Raw genomic sequence first — 20,241 nt, 5'->3', positions numbered from 1 at the left:
CAAATCACAATGCATATAGGTCAGTACTCTGACCACATTTAGCTAACAAAGACTACTTAAGCTGGGTGTCAAACATTCAAACTGTAGCAATAATATACACATGTCATACTAGGGGTGGTCTCCAAGAAGCCTGAAATTCAGCTGACATAAGAACTTGACTTAAAATTAGGTGGAACCTCCCTCCCACCCCCCGAAATAAGTATTTCCTGACATCCAAAATGTATTTGTATTTAGATAGGGGGAGACATGCAGAATGGGACAGAGAGACAGGGCTTTCACTTAGGACCATTGCTTCTTATGTCAGCTGAATTTCAGGCTTCTTGGAGACCCCCCTAGTATGACATGTGTATTTTATTGCTACAGATTGCTGAAAAAATACATGGCAGGGAAGGAAAGAAGGAAAAACAAGGGTGTCCCTAGGTGAAAAGGAAAGGAAAAGACCTAGTACATCTCAACGAGCTAGTACATCTCAAAGAGCTTGATTCATGAGCTGCATGCCAATTTAGAATCTGTGATCCCTGGCTTGGGCAGAACTGTTAGAATGCAATGAGAAAATCATCATGGCTGCACATGTGCAGTATACACTGCATATCACTACTATCCTGCTACTCCAGAATAGACAGAATATGCCATGGCCTGAAGAGATATTAGGCAAGGGAGTTCTGGTAATCTGTGATTCTGCTACTTGCATGCAGTGGGTAGTATTTATCTGTTTTGCTAGGAATAAGAAGTTCTGCCATCCTTACTATTATTACCACTGAATTGATCTTCTCTAACATCCCCCTCCCTCAATTTACAAATCAGTAGCTATTGACCAGGCCCTATGAAGAATCATAATCACATTTCTCTTCACTATGGAGAGACTGCTCAGACTAGCTGTTTTTGTCAAACTGAATTGTGAAAGACTACACATTTTCAGTTATGATAGAACTATTCCATTTTCATGGAAATTCTGAAACTACAAGGAAGCAGCAATCAGAAGAACAGCATGGTGAAGAAAAAATACTAACACATAGCTATATGAATGAACAGGAACAAGAAGAAACTAAATGAACTTCATACACAGGAAACATAATAATGTCATATAGGAAGGAAAACTTGTAGAACAAGGACAACAATGATTAAATACTAATAATCTTTGCTCTCTTACCCTTGCTTTTCAGTTGGTACTTTGCTGCAATTTCAGGATGGCAAGAAAATTATTAATCTGACAGTGATGTGAGGTTCCTGTAGCCATTTTATGTTACCGTGTGAAAATGTGAATGCTTTAGCCTTGCATGTTTCATTCTACAAAGTCCCATTTATGTGCCCAGGGAGTGCTAAAGATATGATAAAGTGTATCACAGGGGTTTTGTGAATATTTAATTTAATCCTAATCCACCTGAATAAGGGGCATAAAAGAACCTTTTGAACTTCTTTATTACAATTTAAAAGAATTTCAAACTTTCTAAAGGGAGAACTTATATAAATTTACTAGATAATGTAGAACATAGGTAATGATTGGGGAGGTTGGCACTGGGTCACCTGATTTCATATGGAAAAGTGAATTGATGCTAGTAACTGGGAGGGATTCTAGAGGAGTTCAGAGACTTGCTTGTCAACCAAGGCTTGAGGAAAAGAAAACTTGTTTATAGGAAATAACACACAATTAATTCACTATATCAACTGAAGCGATGATAATGAGGAAAGAAATGAAGTATAAGGTAGTAAAGGAAAATTGACCTGAAGAGTTCAAGAGTCTTGGTTACATAGATAGCTAAGAACAGAAGTTGAGGTTACTTTTGGCAACTGGTCCCTTAACGATGTGAACAAGTATCTTGTTGATTGAAAGAAATAAGAAATATTACAGCTGATGCTCAGTCTTTTGAGATTGGGTACTCCTTGACCTTAAATTTGTCATTTGATAGTAGTAATTCAAGCCTTATTTTAAACTGCTCAATAATAGCTCTAGGAGCATAACAAATCCTGGAGTTGAAGTATGTATTCAAAAAGGTGATACTGACGTAAAATAAACCAGAAATGTTGATAAGCCTTTATTGCAACAGAAAATTAACTAGCTTGGAAGAGTAGTTGAACACTTAAAAATATACCCTGTCAACCTCCATGCTGCTAGGGACAGGAAAGTCAGGAATAGAGGAAGAAAAAAAAAAGAATTCTGATTTAGAGAGAAAAACAAAGAAGATGTTCTACAATAGACCAAAGCCAAGAGCTTTTGATTTTTTTTTTTGTAAAAAGCCAAAGGGAGTGACCACCCAACATTCAGTCACTTGATTTTTACAGCATTCCCTTGGTCTGTGGGATACTCAGGTTCAAGTCCCTCTGAAATTTGAACCTGAATTTTCTACATCCTAGATGAATGCCCCAACAACAAGGCTGGAAACGTAGTCCTGTTCTTTGGGTCAATGCATATTTAATTATTTTTACAAAGTAGAATAGCTTTAATTGGAGAGTGATTCTAAAACCAAGTGATTAGAGTATTCACCTGGTGAGCAGGAACTAACTCATTAGAAAAGGAGTCTTGAACTTGGGTCTTCCACTACCTAGATGAATGTCTTAGCTATTAGCCTACTCACTATTCTTTGATGGCACTGTCTCTCTGTGGATGATTCCAATTAACAATTTAGCAGGTTTCCACAGTATTTTCAACAGAAAATTCCTAAATAGCTCTAGTCAGAATTAGGGACATCGTGGCCAAAGACTGCTAGGCTGGGACAGGGTTTACAGTTCTGCAGCACAAAGGAGACAACTTTACCTTGAACCCTTCAAACTTTCTGGAAGATGCACATGATATGGGGGGAGGTGAACATATAAAAAAGACTTCATTTTCCAAGACTGGATATCACTGAGTTTGGAGCAACAGAGTCAGTGAAATGTAAGGTAAGCAGTTGACAGATAGTAGGATGAAGTCTTTAGATGTATAGGATTCATATTCTTTAGAGTCAAAGAAAGAGTAGTACCACTCTATGGGTGTGTCTACACGAGACATGTTAAAATGGATTAGCCTAATTTAATGCGCATTATGGAAGCATGTCTACATGTGCATGCCCTTCATGTGCATTAAAAATGGTGAAATTAGGCTAATCACACCTAAATTTGATACTTGCAGATGCAGGTATCAAATTTAGGCACGATTAGTTAAAGCGCATTAATGTATGTGTAGATGTAATCTGGCACTAACTTTAGTGCCAAGTCCCCGCAGATGTAGACACCTGCCAAAAATTGCTTAATGCGCATTAGCTTAATGTGCATTAAATTTAGTCATACTTAAATGCATGTGTAGATGTGCCAATAGAGTTATATATAGTGCATATATATATATATATATATATATATATATATAGTGGGAGCTCCCCTCCCCGAGTCCCACGCCCCGCTGCCCCAGCTGGGCAGCTTATCCCAGCCCCAATCCCTCCCTCACTGGGGGGGTGCTGATATGCCCCCCCATGCCCCTTCCCTCCCCCCTCTGCCCACCACAACAGACTTTCCAGCTGGAGGCAGCTGCGTCCAGCGTAGTGAGGACTGCTGCCTGTTTAGTCTATGGCCAAATCTCTGAATCGATTCAGAGGTTTCTGATTTGATTCAGACCTGTATCAGGGGGGCTGTCCCTGGGCTGGTTAGAACTTGACCTGCCCACCTGTTTCTGAGTTAACTGCCCGCCTTTCTTTCCTGCCACACCTTGATGATACATAATTATGGTGTTAATTAGGCGGGAGGCTGCCCATTTCCTACCCCTGCCAGGGGTGCTATTTGCAGCTCAGAACCTCCCTTAGGTCACAGTCCATGCCTCGAAGATGACATCTAAATTCTTGACATCTCCAGCTCCACACCGGGCTCCACACCACTGTGGTCTGGACCCCAATTAGATCCCTCCTAACCAGGCGGCCTACTCTGCCCTCATTCTAGGCTGCCTAGCTCCCTGCACTCTTCCCCCTCTTGGGTGTGCCCCCTCCCCCCCAGGCCTTTGGCCACACAGGACCTAGCCTCACCTCCAAGGCCAGTTGGAACTGCAGACTCTCAGCTCTGGGCATCCCTCACTGTGGGTCCCTGGTCCATTTGACCCCTCTGGTCCTGGCCTCAGCACTGACCAGTCGAGGGTGCCTCAAGTCAGGCTTCTGAGCAACTAGCCCACACCCTCTTACATGCATCTGCTTTCTTGGGCCCTACTACGGGGTTAACCACCTGGTTGTGGGAGCTAGGGTTATTAAGGCACCTTGACCCACCTTTTACCAGGGTGATAACTGGGCTGGCATTTCCTGGGGGCTCCTGCACCACCAGGAGCCCTACCAGGCCACCCATCCCTGGCAGGGTGCAGTTTTAGGTGATGCCCAGAACTAAGAGCCTCCTCCATCTCCATAGCCCCAGCCCATAAACCCCCAAGCTGTTCCTGAGACTCAGCTCTGCCAGCTGATGTCTCTCTCATGGCTGCCAGCAGCAAACTGCTGCTTCACCCTATAGATAATCTGGGTCTCAAAATGACCACCGTACCCAAGCATCTGGCTGCTGCCTGCTCCAGCCCTTAAAGTGGCAGGTGCCAACAGTCCCCTGCCACAGGACCTTTTAATGAGTCTCCCAATTCAATTCAGATTCAGTGATTCGGCTGCCGAATCGGGCCGAATCACCTCTGAATTGAATCAGCTACTGAAGCTTCACACAGCCCTAGTCCCTATTCTACCTGAAATGTCTTCATGTAATTGGCAGAGGAGCTAGACACACTATCTTCTAAGTGTAGTCTCTCCTGATCAAAGCTAAGACTCATAGATAGGGCTGACCACCCATTAGTACTGGGATCATATTTGATAGGGAACTGCCTTTTCAAATGCTTTCTCTCTCCTATGGATATAGAACTCCAGTCTCAAAGGATGTCAATTTAGTATTTTTTTCAGAATACTAATAACACTTACAATCTTGTATAGCCCTTCTGCTTGAAGCTTAAAGCATCATAACTAACTGGCAAATTGACTAGATGTTTCTAAAATACTAGTACAGTTTAGGAATCCAAACTGTTCAATAGCATTTGTCATATGACTAAAAACATGATAGAGATCCAGCTGTTCAACTCATTTAATAAAGCAAAGGGACTGCTTATCCACATATCACAATTTATCATAACCACCAAAAATAGAAGCTTCCATCTTACTTGCAAGAAGATAATCAGTAATGGCCATATGTGTATTAGGAAGAAGACAATGCATTTGGAAGTTGAACAGTGGGTGAGCAATAGAAGCTAAAGAAGTATCTTAATTTTTCACTGTATTTCTTCATCCTATCAGTTCTTCTTCCACAATTTCATGTATAACGATGAGAAACAAACCATGCTTTAGGCTTGAGAGATGATCATACTGAAGCTCGCTAATCCCTAGAGAAAAATCTTTTAGTGGTTACCACATATTAATGTTAGGAACATAAGTTAATTCCCAGTAATAACATTTATATTTCAAACAAGTGTACTGAAAAAACTTGACTAAATAAATACAGCAATTCATATAACAAGTAAAAGAGCATTGTACTATAACATTGTCATCTACGTTTAAACCAAAAGGCAGGTCTGACACATGAGATTTTGTGTGAACCCTAGAGCAACACATACACACAATCACACACAAACCTCATGTAAGTAGTAGTTTGCAAAATGTAAGTGAGATTAATGGTAAAAGTATCTTTCTATGCAGAAGAAATTGAACATTAAAGCTGCAGTGTTAGGAAAAAAAAGTTTTAAAAACAAGACATGAAGTTGTGTGATAGAAGATGAAAACTTAAAAAAAAATGGTGACCTCATATCATAGATGAAATAAATTAAGCAACTGAAGAAAAACTAAAAAAAGAACCCCCCACACACACACAGACAAAAGTGAGAGCACAACAAAGGAAGTGGAAGAAAAGTGTTACCCATAAGTAGCCGCCGTTTCACCCGCTTGTCCACATCAGCTACTGACGTGGCATTGTACTCAGAACTCTCAATTGCAGCCTCATCCTTCTCTAAAACACAAGTAAGGGACAAACATGGAGCAGTTGGTTAATCACAAGCCCAATTTTCCAGTGCCTAAGACAGTTTCTTGGCATGGCACAGCCAAAGCCAAGAAGCAAGCCATGAAAGCACTAAATCCCCATTAGAGAGTTAATTCCATTTGAAATCCCAGAAAAAAATTAAAGGGCATTTTGGGGGAGGAGGAAAAGGAAGAGGAATGATCAACATTGAAGTAATTGATGAGAAAACATACATAAAGCAGGTGTCTGACTAGAGTACAAGACAATGAACATGAGTGTCCCAGACCAGTGTTAATGACGGGAATTAAAATACAAAGGTAATAGTTAAACAAACTATTTAAGACATACTGTAAAGTGATTCAGGCTGACACTGGCACCAGGATCTGAAGAAGGCAGTCACAGAATAGAAACAGATAGACAGACAGAGCTAAAAGAATCTGGTGATGGATGGGCATGGGTGTGCCATAGTCTTCTACACATAGACACAGTGTATAAAAACCAAACAGAAGGCATGCAAATTAAATAAACAAGAAACAAAAACAAAAAAACCATACAACAAACCAAACAAACACAAAAAGATCAATTTGGGCAGTGCTGGTTGCCTGCTTGTCTATGAAACACTACTAGCTAAACATTCAATGCTAAAAGAGATGTTGCAAGAATAGGATTAGGTCATTTTATAAGCATGCAGTAAGCAAGATGTCAGCAAAGTCACTTGTACAGGTAGTTTCTGATATCCTATATGTACATGTGTCAATCCAGTATAACAAGGACTTTAGTGGAGTTATGCTTCATTAGAAATACATAGAAACAGTCACAAAGGTGGGAAGAGGTGATCAGTAAATGAAATAAAAATGAAAGTTTCCTTTACAGAAAAGAATGGAGAAGCAGCAGTGGGGTAAATCAAATGATACATACAGGAAAGGAGGTGCTTTATTTAAAAAAATAAATCAGGCAAACAAAGACAAAATATGTTAGACAAAGGGTCAAAAAAGATTTATTTGGCATTGCAGAAGTTTGCATTCTTGTAGTGATGCCCAGAACATACACACCACTGAAGACAGCAAACAGTGGAATCACTGAAATGAAGAGGAGGAGATGGCTGGTAAGTTTTATTGGTGGCAACACTACATGGTTGAGTTGTAACAAGAAGTTTTTAAACAAGTTCTAGATGGGATCAGGCTGCAATAGAGGCTTTTGTTTGAGGTGTTTTATTGTTCTGTAAATAATTAATGAACTTCAGTTATCAGACAAGACAGGCAATCAGGAACCATCACCAGAAAGCAGGAATAAAAATATAAAAATAAATAAAAACAAATGAAAAAAGTATTCTAAAAGAGAACTAATCAGAGGGAAGAAAATCAACAAAAGCAGTAATATGTGACTTATATCATAGGACTAAAGAATGTAATATGGTGTTGTATTTATTATGTTACAAAAATGGGAAAAAAAAAGTAAAAAACAAAACAGAACCCCAAAGGGCAGTATATACACCCTTCTGAAGAATATCTATGTGCTGGCCAATAGAAATCATCCACCTAAGAATATATGTGAACAGCGGGGCTTCTCAGTCCTTCACGTACACAACTCATGTCACTAGGAAGAGCTCCTTCCATGAAAGAGCTGCAAGACACTGAGATCACTATGTTTAATTAAAAAGTACTGATAGATCCTGTAAGTCCATGAAAAGGTAGTATCTACAGGAAGCACTGTATCCTGATTAGCTTTGCTGTTAGGAACACCACAGCCTCATTCCTATCAGATGATTTGTCTGGTTAGATGCATCTGAAATCAGTGAAGTCTATGTCAGCAAAGGGGCAGAGTCTGCTGGCACAGATCCCTAGGCTGGATCAAGGCCCATGTGCTTGATCCAAAGCTAAGTAAAGTTAACTGAAAATTTCCCATTGTGCTAAGTAGATTTTTTTGTACAGAGAAAGGAAAGAGAAAATTAGGAACTTGAGTCTAATTTTAAGCTTTTTTGTTTCTCATATATCATAAACCATTGAAACACACATAATCATTACCATGATGAAAATCATGTAATTTTAGAATGTGATTTTGAGAGCAGAAATGAGTTCACTTGTGCCGATGGCAAAAAGCTTCTTTTTGTTAAACAAAACTGGGGGTCGGATGAGGAAGGGTCTGCAGACAAATACTGAAATATTTGCGTGACATCATCCATGGTGCTTCATTTCCTGTAAGACCTTTCTTCCAACTCACTCTCTTACCAGAAGCTTATTCACAATCATTATTATTTTCACTCCTATTTAAAAACTGGGAAGAAAACTTATAGCTAAAAAGTTATCTCTGATGCTAAGAAAATCATGATCGAATCCTGTCCACCATACTTATACAAGTAGTTCCAGGGCACTATTCACATGAGTAAAGAGAAAAAGAGTTCATCCATTGTGTTTTCAATATGAAAAAGTTACAAGATTTATAAAAAGAGAATAACAAAGGGATAGTTAATTGACAAACACTGAAATAAAACATGCATAAGTGCTTCCATCAGTGGTCTTTGTAAAGTCTGACCTTTGCTGCTGTGTCAAAAACAACTATTGAACACTCTTCTCAACAATAGTTCTACTCTCCTGGGAGATGCACACACAGACACACACACTCATTCTATTAGGAATATAGAATGAAGCATGCTTTTGAGCACTACTTACCAATGCATGTTCGACCGTCTGAGTGCAGGGCATACTTCTGATGACAACCACACACAGGACCAGTATCTGTGTCATCACAGGTGTGTTGGCAGCCTCCATTCCCATAGTTACAGGTTACTAGTTATGCCCCAAATAAATGTGTATATATGTATATATAAATAAAATGATAATGAAACCAATTAGTTTTAGGGCATTTTTAGAAAACATTTAGATCAGTTACAAACCAAGACATAAGCAGCATAAGATTTTTTGCAGGTATTTGCATTCTCTGTTCTTTATTTGGACATTATGGTCCTAAGGTCCTCAGCTCATCCAAGGACCCTTTTTCTTTGATCAATTTTCATTAGTCATTTTAGCACAAACAACCACTTAACTTCCTCTCCCCTCTAAAAGGATGTGCTTCGTATTTCTCGTGGATGACAGAGATATTAAGTCTGCTAATACAGACATATAATTTCCAATCTATAGACGGCATTTTCCTCTGCCTAATTGCCTTCATTCTGTAATTAGAGGAAGCAGACAACCAGACTGCCAGAGCAAAACATACACATCTTCAAATCTAGTATTTCAAACACCCATGTCCTCCTAGAATAGAAGAATATTTAAACTCCCCTCCTGCCCCAAAATATGAGTCACTTTTTTTCTTTTCTTCTCTTAAAGAAAAACCCTTACCACCACTTTGTCTGGCCTTCAGTTAGGAAGGAACTCATGAAAATGTCACATTCACTTATATCTGTATTTTGTTAAATTATTTGTAAACATTAACTTTTCTGAAAAGAAAATTACATTTCTCCAGCCAAACAGAATTAACACAATATAAAAAAATTAATGTCATATCTTGGTTCTCATTTCTAACTCTTAGGAAATGGCATTTCTCAAATATTAAATAGGCATACATTGGTTTTTATTTACCACTCTTTTTTATGCAGTGTGCACATTTACAGCTGTGCAAATACATGCAAGAGGAAAAAGTCTTGATATGACAAGCCTTTATACTCATTTTGCTGTCAACCCCATATGTACAAATGTCTACATAATGTAAGTGTCAACTCAGGAGATAATCAGGATCTTTGTGCATGAATATAGACTCTCCTATTATTCTTTTATATCAATAAGGAGGTTTTGAGGTTTTAAATATGATTTAAATATTGGATCCTGTTCATCAGAGGAAGCTTGCTGATCTTCGTTAGATCTTTGTTCACTTTGATCCCTGGTTAGTTAGAGAATTTGTAAAATATCCAATTACACAAGTTTCAAGATTTGGTATGGCTGAGATTTTCAAAAGAACAATTTAAAGGCAGGCTGAGCACTCTGCAGGTCCCATTGATGTCAATGACTACTCTTTAACTATTGCCTCTAAAAATGAAGTATACCAGAATTTTTTTGGAGAAGGGACTTGAGATAAAGAGCATTTCTCTCTCTCTCTCAGTCTCTTTTGACCAGTTAAGTTGAACAAGATCTACCCAGGATACCCTATAGCTTGGTGATTGGAGTGGTTAGGACACTTACCAGACTGGCAGGAGATGCAAGGTCAAATCCATTCTCCATGATGGAGGGCAGGAATTTGAATCAGGGTTTCTTATCTCCCAGGTGAGTATCTTAACCACACAGCTACTGGGTATTCTAGGTGGAAGCTCTTTTAATCCACTGGATTCGAATTACACCACTTTGTATCATATATCTATATGATATTCAGAGAAAGAGAGAATGACTCTCTAACCATGTGGAGAACAGCTGGTTTCCAGTTCCTGATCCTGTGATTGTTAATTATTTACTAAAGTGGAATGGCATCAACATGAGGAACTGAAATAATGCCACTCCAGAATACCCATACAGACTTGTTGTTCTGGAATGCTCCTGGATGGTGGGTGATATGGATTCAAATTCCCTGAGACCTGGAACCTGAGTCTCTTATGTCTTGGCAGAATAGTTTAATCGTTGAATTGCTGTATCATTGAGTTGCTGTTTTGTGAATTTTGCCCTTTGTTTCCCTTCCGAAAAGTGCCCCAAATAAAGCATTCTGTTTTATAACAGATGGAATGTTCCCTCAGGACAAAACTCTCTTTCATTTTGTTTTGATGAAACAAAATTTTAAACTCACTTCAACTGAAAAATTAATTATGTGCACAGCCTGTCCCCATTTGTTTCTGTTCTCACTGCTCCTTTTTCATTTGTAATTGCTTTTCATTGTCTTCTGGGTTTGTGCCTCTCCCTCTCTGAGCCATGTTGTAATTGGAGTAGGCTCCATGGGCTACAGCACAGACTCTCTTGCAAATGATCTGAGAACTATTGGAACAGAGAAGAAAGTCTTGGCCCAGCATGCTGCTTTCTGGGCCTGCTGCACAGTAAATTCAAACTGCTTCTATAGCCAGCTGCATTTAGGGTTGTCATCATGGGATAGGCCATGGTACTAAGGCCGTGTCTGCACTGCAGGCTCTTCTAGAGTGGTGCCTTTTATAATAAATCATCAAGGATTAGATGCCAATTTTCCCATTCCTCTGCACAGCAAAGTGCTCACATGCCATACAGTCTAATATCTAAAAAACAATGACAAAAGAATTGTTTTGCAATGCATAGCATTGCTTTAACTGAGCTTGAATTGTGGTGAACAAGAGTTTTATCACTAACTTCAATGGGAACAAAGTTAGGTCAATATTTAGCGCTTTTGAACATCCAACCCTAATATTTTTAAACAAATATTATTAATATCAAGTTTAGGGAAAAGGGAACAAGCAATGATGCTGTGTATAGCCATGGATTTTGAGCCAAATGCTGCTTATGGTTACACCAATGTAAATTGGTGTAACCAAAGTCACATATTTGAGGATGAAGGAGTTCAAATTTAGAAGTACAGCCTGTTGGAGCCAGAGCTTTCAGTTTGACCTTGGAAGTCATTTAAGCTATCCTGTGCTTCAGTTTCCCAATTTCTTTCAGAGGGCTATTGGTAGGATAAGAATCAACTATTCAAGCAGAGGTTCTCAGCTACTTTAGTTTATATAATAATATAGACAGAAGAATTGTCTGTTGCCTTCACAGAGTGAATACTGTACTAAGCTTTTAGTTTCTCTTTTTCTCTGCAAAACAGTTTATGTTATACAGTGAAATGTAAATTCTGATGGTAGACTTATTACCCAACAATTTCAGTCTTTAAAAGGAAGACTCATTAGAGTTTGCCAACAAACATTTTGACCTTTAATACATGAAATCAGAATCACAACTTATGTATCTTTTTTTTTTTTTTGCTGAAAACTGTATGGTATGGTGGTAAGGGAGGAACCAACAGCAAATGAAAATTATACTCGAGCTTTAATGAGAGATGGAATCAAATCAAATCAAATCCTGGATCTGAACGCACAACATTTTAAGGCCTCTGGTCTAGATTACATTTTTTTTTAACTTTTCCATTACTGTTTAGTAGCTTGTAGTGAAAGTACACAGCCAGACATCTCTGAATGTTGTGGGTGTGAGATCCAGTCAAAAACTATAAAATTTAGATTCATCTTTCCTTTCAGCTCTATGATAATAAAACAGTGAAGGTTTTTTCTTTTGCACTAACGAAGCAAAATCTGTATGTCAATGGTAAAACTTATCATTCAGGGGGATTACAGGTCTACTCCATTCTTACAGCAAAGTATTAAAGTGAGATGCATAAACAATCAAAATCTGCTCTCTCTTTAAAGAGATTTCCTGCAAATGCTATTGTACCCCAAATAATAAGTTTAGAGGACACAAGACTGAAACCACAAAGAGCAAAGTCTAACATTTTGACCTGCCAACCTTGCCAGTTGCTGGGTTTTTGGATGTAGCCATGTTGGTCTAAGGACATAGGTAAACAAGGTTCTTTGAGTAGATGTGATATCTTTTATTAGACCAACTGAGTAGTTTTTTCAACTGAGAATTTTTTTCCAGCTACTCAGTTGGTCTAATAAAAGATATCACTTCTGCGCAAAGAACCATGCCAACTTTGGCATTAGCACAGAGTATACCTGAGCTCTCACTGCTTTAAGTAACATCTGGCTGGAATGATACATATCCTCCATTGCAGTGCGGCAGCTTGGTGCTGTAGCTTCTGCAGTGTGACATTCTTCTAATGAGGAGACCCTTGAATGGCACAGTTACCATATCTCATGCTGTACCCTCTCTCTTTCTGACACTCAATTCAAGGCAGGTGCCTGGGATATAAAGGAGCAGAGCCGTCATGATCGCTGTTTGCCATGACTACTCTGGAAGCCAGTGACACCTGGTGGAGTTATACAGCTGTTCTAAGTTGTGCTGGGAGGGACCAAAGACCACAAAAGTGGCTGAGTGCAAAAGCCCACCTTTGCTTCTCTGCCCTGAGCTACACTAAGTGCTCTTTTGGGCTGGCTGTTATAGCTAATATGAAGAACAATGCACAGTGTTAGAAGTAACATTGCCATCGTGAAAGTAAAGGAAGAGTAATTCAGGATTGGCAGATACACACTGCTATATAAATCAAATATAATAGAGATTTTTAATGTACACAAACAGATACATACATATATACATACACATGTATCTGTATATGTATATATTCCAGAGAAAAAGGCCATGTTAAAACAATACTGTTAAGGTTGCAGGATGAAACACCCAGGAAATAAAAAAATCCAGCTTGCCTTTACAGCCTAAATACTTCCCTCTGTGCGTCCGCCTGAATTTTAGTGTCCTTGCTAGGGTGTCCTGCCTTACCTTTGGAAGTGACAAAGAACTGCAGGAAGAGAAAGGGTAAATTTGTGGAGGAAATATATATAAAGATTCTATATAAAGATTGCATCCTGAGGCATACCACAAGGGGCTGGATTAAGGTTACACAGACATCCTTAACTGTGGTTACCTAACTTTTGAGTGTTTGATTTGGCAATTTTCATAAATATTCTTTTAAAGTTTATGTGCACATATGTGATAAAAATCCAAATATGATCCAATCTGTACCTCATTTCTATTTTTCTCAAGATATTGAGCATTAATGTAATGGTGATGCAAATATATATATGTAATATGGATAACATAAGGGAGTTTAACATGAGACTAACTTTTGAAAATAAGGCATTTTTAAGGAGTTCAGTCTTTTAAAACTTTTAAAGTATCTTAACATCTCAAAGTGGCTTATTATCCAGATTTGTATTTAGTATCTAACCAGATTTTGAATGTAGTATTTAGTAACCATTAATTTTAAAAGTAATATGATTATTACATCTCTATCTTGGCTCATATGTGGCTAAAATGGATATTATGGCGAAGACACCATATCATTTGTAAGAAGCTGGACCTATGTTTTGTTGTATGGCTCCAGTGTTTCTTTAAGTCTGGTACAGCACACTGTAAACTACTTCGTGGCTTCAGATAAACAAAAAACATTTTTTTATTTAAATCCATATATGGCTTTTTATTTAGATCCATATGATCTTGTGGCCGCCTACAAATTCATTAGAGGGATGCAGCAAGGGATCGGAGATGCTCTGTTCACCAGGGCGCCTCTTGGGGTAACAAGGAACAATGGTCACAGACTGTCAGAGAGCAGATTTAGGCTAGATATCAGGAAAAACTTCTTCATGGTAAGCGTGGCCAAAATTTGGAATGGGCTTCCAAGGGAGGTGGAAGACCCTATCTTGGGGGTCTTTAAGAGAAGGCTGGATAGGCATCTGACCCCAGCACTCTTGCCTGCCTAGGCAGGGGTCAGACTCGATGATCTGTTGAGGTCCCTTCTGACCCTAACATCTATGAATCTATGAAATATATGTTATATATTATATAATAAAGAATTCACTTATGGTATTACTTAAAAAACCCCTCTGAATACAATATTGCTTGTTTTGCTGATGTTATTTTAAATTTGTTCTATTCTGGCACTATACTTCCAAAGGTCTGCAGATTTTTATCTTTATGGGGAATAACTGCATCACAGCACTTTCAGCAGAAGCTGGGAGGGTTGGCACTTGGAATAAGTAGAAAAATATATTATTCTATAGGATAAACAAACTGAGCAAGATTTTTGAAAGCACTTTGTGCTGGCTGAAGCAACCTCTCAAGGAAGTCATTATAGGTGGTGAAGGGAGAGACACCAATAGTCAAGGCTGCCTAATGCTTAGCTTTATAAGAAACGGTTTTTACTTGCTTGTGACTTTGCCAAGCACAAACCATTTGCACTGAAATCTTTTAAATTGGCTGTCTGCCTCAGGCTGTTTTTTTTTTTTTTTGGTAAGTTTCAGCCAAAATGGTTCAGGTTCAAACCATTTAAAAGAAGTGAGGTTAGAGAAAAATACATTGTTTTTCCATGTTAGAAAACAAACAAACAAATTTTATTGAGGAGCTTTAACACCACCATAAGCTTCAGACCTTGGACTTCATTTGCTAATCATGAATATGCTGTTTCTGCAAAAGTCCATTAAAAATGGCCAAATTTTACTCAAAATTTAGGCACAGGTAGAATTAAGGTGAGCTGTGCAACTTTGACCTGGGCTCCTTTGTATACACTACTGTGACAGCCATCTTTAATTACACAATCACAGCATACCTGTCTCATTCAGTGCACAGAATGGACCTTATGGGGACAGATTCACATTATGTGCTGGAGGAAGCTGTTGCCTGCAGAAACAGTCTCTTTTGTTGCAGAAGGTATGTAGCAAATGAGGAGGGGATAACAGGAAGAGAAAGGATGGTTGTGTGGTTAAAGCAGTTGAATGCTGCCCAGGAGAAATGGATTCTATTCCGCTTCTGTCACAGAACTCATATCTACTTCTTGGCAAGCCTCTGAAACAATATGTTTTACAGTAATTATATGTTTCTTACTTTGTTGGTGTTCAGCGTTAGCCTCTTAGCCTCTGGGGCCGAGCAGTAGCAGTCACAGTTGCAACTGAAGTCATAGCAATTGTGTTTTGAGGGAGATAAATATCTTTATATAGAGAGTCCAAATCTCAAGGGGCACTAAAAATCAGGCCGTAGTTATCTCAGCATCCAGCATTAGTGGACACTTTTGACATTAGTCTCTGTCTGAATTTTCCAGCTGTAAGCTGGTTGTAATAGTAACTCTTTATTTTATGGGGTGTTGGAAAGACAAATATGGTAAGGTTTGCAAAACACACCTACATTATAGAAGAGTCCACCAGGAAAATATTTTTGTACTCAAAGGAAGATTTGAATAATGTGTTAATAAGGGCATATGTTGAAGATGGAGGGAAAATAAAACACTGGATAACTGCTTATTCAGTGACTGCTGTTTATCCTGTACAATGAATGGAACAGGGGGCCTGCAGAACAAAATATGATTGTATAATTATGTGGTTGTGTAATTAAGATTATCCTAATGCATATGCACAAGGGAGATGAATATAGGCTGTGTAGTATGGATACTTTCTAACATTTGAGTGTTTGACTTTGCAACCTTGATGTTCTTTTAACATTTTCTTTTGCTTTGCCTGATATACATGCATACATGTATTAGGAGCAGAATGAGGCCAATATTGAGTTCTACCAAATGTCTGACTCAGTATGCTCAGTCAGTTCTATTATGATGTTGGGGATTCACATCCCTGGTTATAGTGGCTCTGGCAGACATTCCCACTAGAACTAATATTAGGGACATGTCAACAACAGAAGGAGAACTGGAACACAACAATGTAAATGTCCTATAGAGAGACCACTACAAGCCTGAGACATGAGGCAGTTCTAAATTAAGTTGGGGTCAGAGCTAATATAGACACAATCCCAGAAGTGGCAAAGTGCAAAATCAGTTTTGCGGTTCCCAGATCCCACTGTAATCAGTGCTTATATGGTACAGTTCAGAAATTAGTCAACTGGTATTTTAATTAAAATGATCAGCAGTGCAAAAATTTAAAATGTTAACACTGAAAGCATTGTTACATTTCAGAACTGGACCGTCACACAGATGAATGAACACATTAGATGAGTTATTCTTGCAGAGTGGCTATAGCAGAACACCAGTGCATTTGGTTTATCCTCACTGACATTTGGAAGGACAGGAAGTATGATTTGAAAAATAAGATTATGGAGCACAATTCTGCAGTAGTGGAACTTCTACAGCAAATTCCATGGCTAAGGAAAACCAGGGCCCCTGGTTAGGGATCTGTCAGCAAAAGTTCAGTACAACTCAAATGATAAATTTGAACTTTGAAGGGCACAGAACAAAGTTTTTCATTCTATTGAACTGTGATGCATTTAGTAATATGAAATTAAAAGAGGCCTTATTTCTCTTATCCCCACCTTCCTAAGGAAGACTAAACTGTTCCCTAAGGAATGTGCAGATTTGTGCTAATTAATAATAAGCAGCATAAGTAGCTATTCTCTACTCTTATAAGTTTTGGTTGATGGAAATTGCACTGTACTCAGTGGCACCTATTTAAGCTAATGATGAACACTTTAAAAAAATATCATTTTAAATGGAAATTGCCAGGAACTTTAGTTTATGTTTCTCTGTGCTTTCCCATCCACCTGCCTAAAATACTGGTGAGCAATCAAGCTGTTTGACAACCTGTGGCATTTCTTGGTGATATTCAAAGCCAATTTTTCCTTTTCATTTACCCTCAAAAATATCACTTAGCACCTTTAACCATAGGGTTTCAGGAAGAAAAAGGATGGCGGAGGGAAAGGTCATGAAAAATCCTAAAAGAGAATTCTAAAAGAGAAACTAAAGGTGTTTTTTTAAGATCTTTTATTGCATAAAACATTAAAGCAATATAATAATTACTCAGACATCCATCCTTGCTTTCTATATATGATGGAGGAAGCTGTTATCTTTACAATTCTTTACCTCAATTTTTATAGGTATCTAGTTTTGGCTACTAGCTAGAAAGGCAAGCTGGTATATTAGGTTCTAATCCAGGGACCAATTAAATCAATTGAAAGGACTCTAAGGGGTGCCTATACATGTGCTCTGATGCATTCTAATTAGAGTGCATTGGAGCAGACTCAATTACTCTGTCAGCTGATTAATTAATTGAGCATGCAGGAACATTCTAATTAGAATGCTTCAGTGTGCCAGTTTCACATGTATTCAGTATCCTACTTTTCAAAATGGTGGTGGAGGCACTTTAACTAAAACTCATCAAACAAGCTTTAGTTAAAGTGCCCCTGCTGCCATTTTGAAATGTGGGATGCTGTCTCTAATTAAAACGCTTCCCCCACCATTTTGGAATATATGTATAGACACCCTAGTGACTTCACTTGGCTTTGCATCAGAGTCTTAGTAAAGGGCCAACTAAAACTGTACAGAAATAGCCTTATTTTTTCAACTGTGTTGGCTGTCAAGTACCCTACATTTCAGTGGATTCCATAAACTAAAATATGGTAGTTCATTCTTTAACAATACCATATATGATACGATCATGGTGTTTCTAGCATTCACAAGGACAGTAGCTTCTGTGCATGCAGTCAGTACTACTGCAAATCTTCCTGTCTTTTCAATATACCAAGTTAGCAAGCTGCATTTTATAGCTCTAATGCCTCAGCATTACTTCAGTATATTGTGAGACAGAGCCTTAAGATATGTGCATCAGTTTTTAAAAATCTGTTTGCTCTCCACAAGCCATTTAGATGAAAGGAATCCTTTCTGCTCAGCTCCCTATCCCCATCTCCCACCTTCCTATTCCTTTTGTTACAGATCAGGAATGGGGGCTGAGTTGTAAATTTTGTATTTGGAGCAGACTTTCCCTAGAATTCATTCTGCAGTGCTCAAGGCTGAGAGTTTCATATTAGACTCATGTCTTCTGAGAATGCCCTACTAAACTCCTGCTGCCTACCCCTCCAAGTATAGTACATGTCTTCAGAGTGTCAAGACTAAATCACTATTTCTAGCAAAAACTAATGGATCTCTGGAAAAAAAACAGTCAAGTGGAAAGCAAGATACAGTGGGCATTTGAGATTTAGTCTCCAGCTACCTACATTTGCAGTCCTTCTGGTTTTTGGCAAGTTCAAAGCCAGGCCTACATTCACAGGCAACCCCACCTTTGGGCGTCTCCCGGCAGATATGTGCACACCCGTGATCTTTGTTCATACAGTTCATACCCTCTGTAAGAAAGAGAAAGAGAGAGAGAGAGAAAAAAGTACTGAAATAAGATCCCATTGCAAATTAACTCTATTTAATTACACAAATCCAATTTTTATTGTCAATGTAATTCTTATCTTGCATCTGGACAGTGTCCTGTTAGGCTGCAGAATGCTGTAGAAATGGAGGAGTACAGTCACCAGAGAAGTACCATAAACCCTGAAATATATAGCCAATGAGTTCTATTATGCAGGTACAACATATTAATGTGGCTATTTCTCTGACTATATAATTTAAAGTTTTTAGACTGTATAATCAGGTGAAGAAAGTATATAACAATAAAAATTGTATCAGAAAGTTTAGATCCTAGAAATTATAGGTTTGTGACCAGGTGTGTTTTCATTATTTAAAAGCATGTAATGCATATCCAACCAATTAATCATGCTCATCCCTTCCAAGCTCATAATGTTAAAGGATGTCTTTCCAAGTCCAAACAAAAGGATTAGAGTTTTGCAATGACAAAGATGCTGCACATTTATGTCAGAGACTGAAATCTTTGGGCCAGATTCACTAGGCATCTAAGTGGATTTAAGCAGCTAAGTGCAAATATATTTCACCCTGTTCAAGTAATGCATTTATTTTTTAATATACTACCTGCTGACTTTGAAATGGAGTCACAAAAAATCAGCTAGGGGGATGAGGACCTGACCACATTTTGCATGAACTGGTTTTCATGGACTTGATCAGGGTGAAACAGAATCGCACTTAGACCTCTATCTAAGTCCACTTATATGTCTGATAGGTGGAGCTGAATCTGACCTTTTTGTGTTTATACTTATATGAATGTACACGCTGTCAAGGGATAGATCTAGGCAGCTGAGAATTTGCCTAGCATGGGGAAGATATACTAGTATAGCTCAACTGGGTTGGAGTTAGGGTGCGAGGGAATCAGGCTAATGTGGTGATATAGGACCATTGAGCGGCATGATGTGAACCAACAAGTGAGAACACAGGAAGGTAATCTGACCCATGGATGTTATCTGAACTGAAAAACAGAACCCCCAGGGCTATTTTTATAAAAAAAAAAAAAATTAACATCTAAAACACTGTTTTGGGATGTCTTTTAATGTGCCTGATATTTTACTAGGCAGATAAGGTTCTTTGGATGAATCCGATACCTTTTATTAGACCAACTTAAATAGTTGGAAAAAAATTTTCTTAGTAAGCTTTTGGGTTTAAAAACCCTTTGTCAGGCTGAGGAAACCTCTGCAGTTGGTACATGCTCTTCTATGTCTTTAGACCAATATGGCTACAACCTACACCCCTGATATTTTACTATACACAAATGGATATATTTATTAGGGCTGTGTGAAGCTTCAGGTGGTGGTTCAATTTGGAGGAGATTCGGCCTGATTCGGTGGCTGAATCTCCAAATCCGAATCGAATCATGGGACCAATTAAAAGGTCCAAATAGATTCAAAGCTCTCTGAATCTTTGGGAAAGATTCAGAGAGCTTTGATGATTCGGAAAGTCCCCAGTGGCTGCAGCAGGGAGCTGCAGCCAGACTCG

The 20,241-nt window shown here is 38.5% G+C and overlaps 1 protein-coding gene across 1 annotated transcript in view; it reads right to left on the bottom strand.

Moving 5' to 3' along the window:
- Positions 1-20,241, bottom strand: part of SCUBE1 (signal peptide, CUB domain and EGF like domain containing 1) — a 356,000-nt gene that overhangs the window by 150,350 nt on the left and 185,409 nt on the right. The window contains exons 5-6 of the mRNA XM_014523611.2: positions 18,570-18,695; positions 8,655-8,771 (exon numbers count right to left, since the gene is read on the bottom strand). Of these exons, the coding sequence (XP_014379097.1) occupies positions 8,655-8,771; positions 18,570-18,695 (243 nt within the window). The remainder of the gene's footprint in view (positions 1-8,654; positions 8,772-18,569; positions 18,696-20,241) is intronic.

The sequence above is a fragment of the Alligator sinensis genome, unplaced genomic scaffold (genome assembly GCF_000455745.1).
Source record: "Alligator sinensis unplaced genomic scaffold, ASM45574v1 scaffold292_1, whole genome shotgun sequence".
NCBI classification, from domain to species: Eukaryota; Metazoa; Chordata; order Crocodylia; family Alligatoridae; genus Alligator; species Alligator sinensis.
This window is presented reverse-complemented; position numbering and strand designations above follow the sequence as displayed.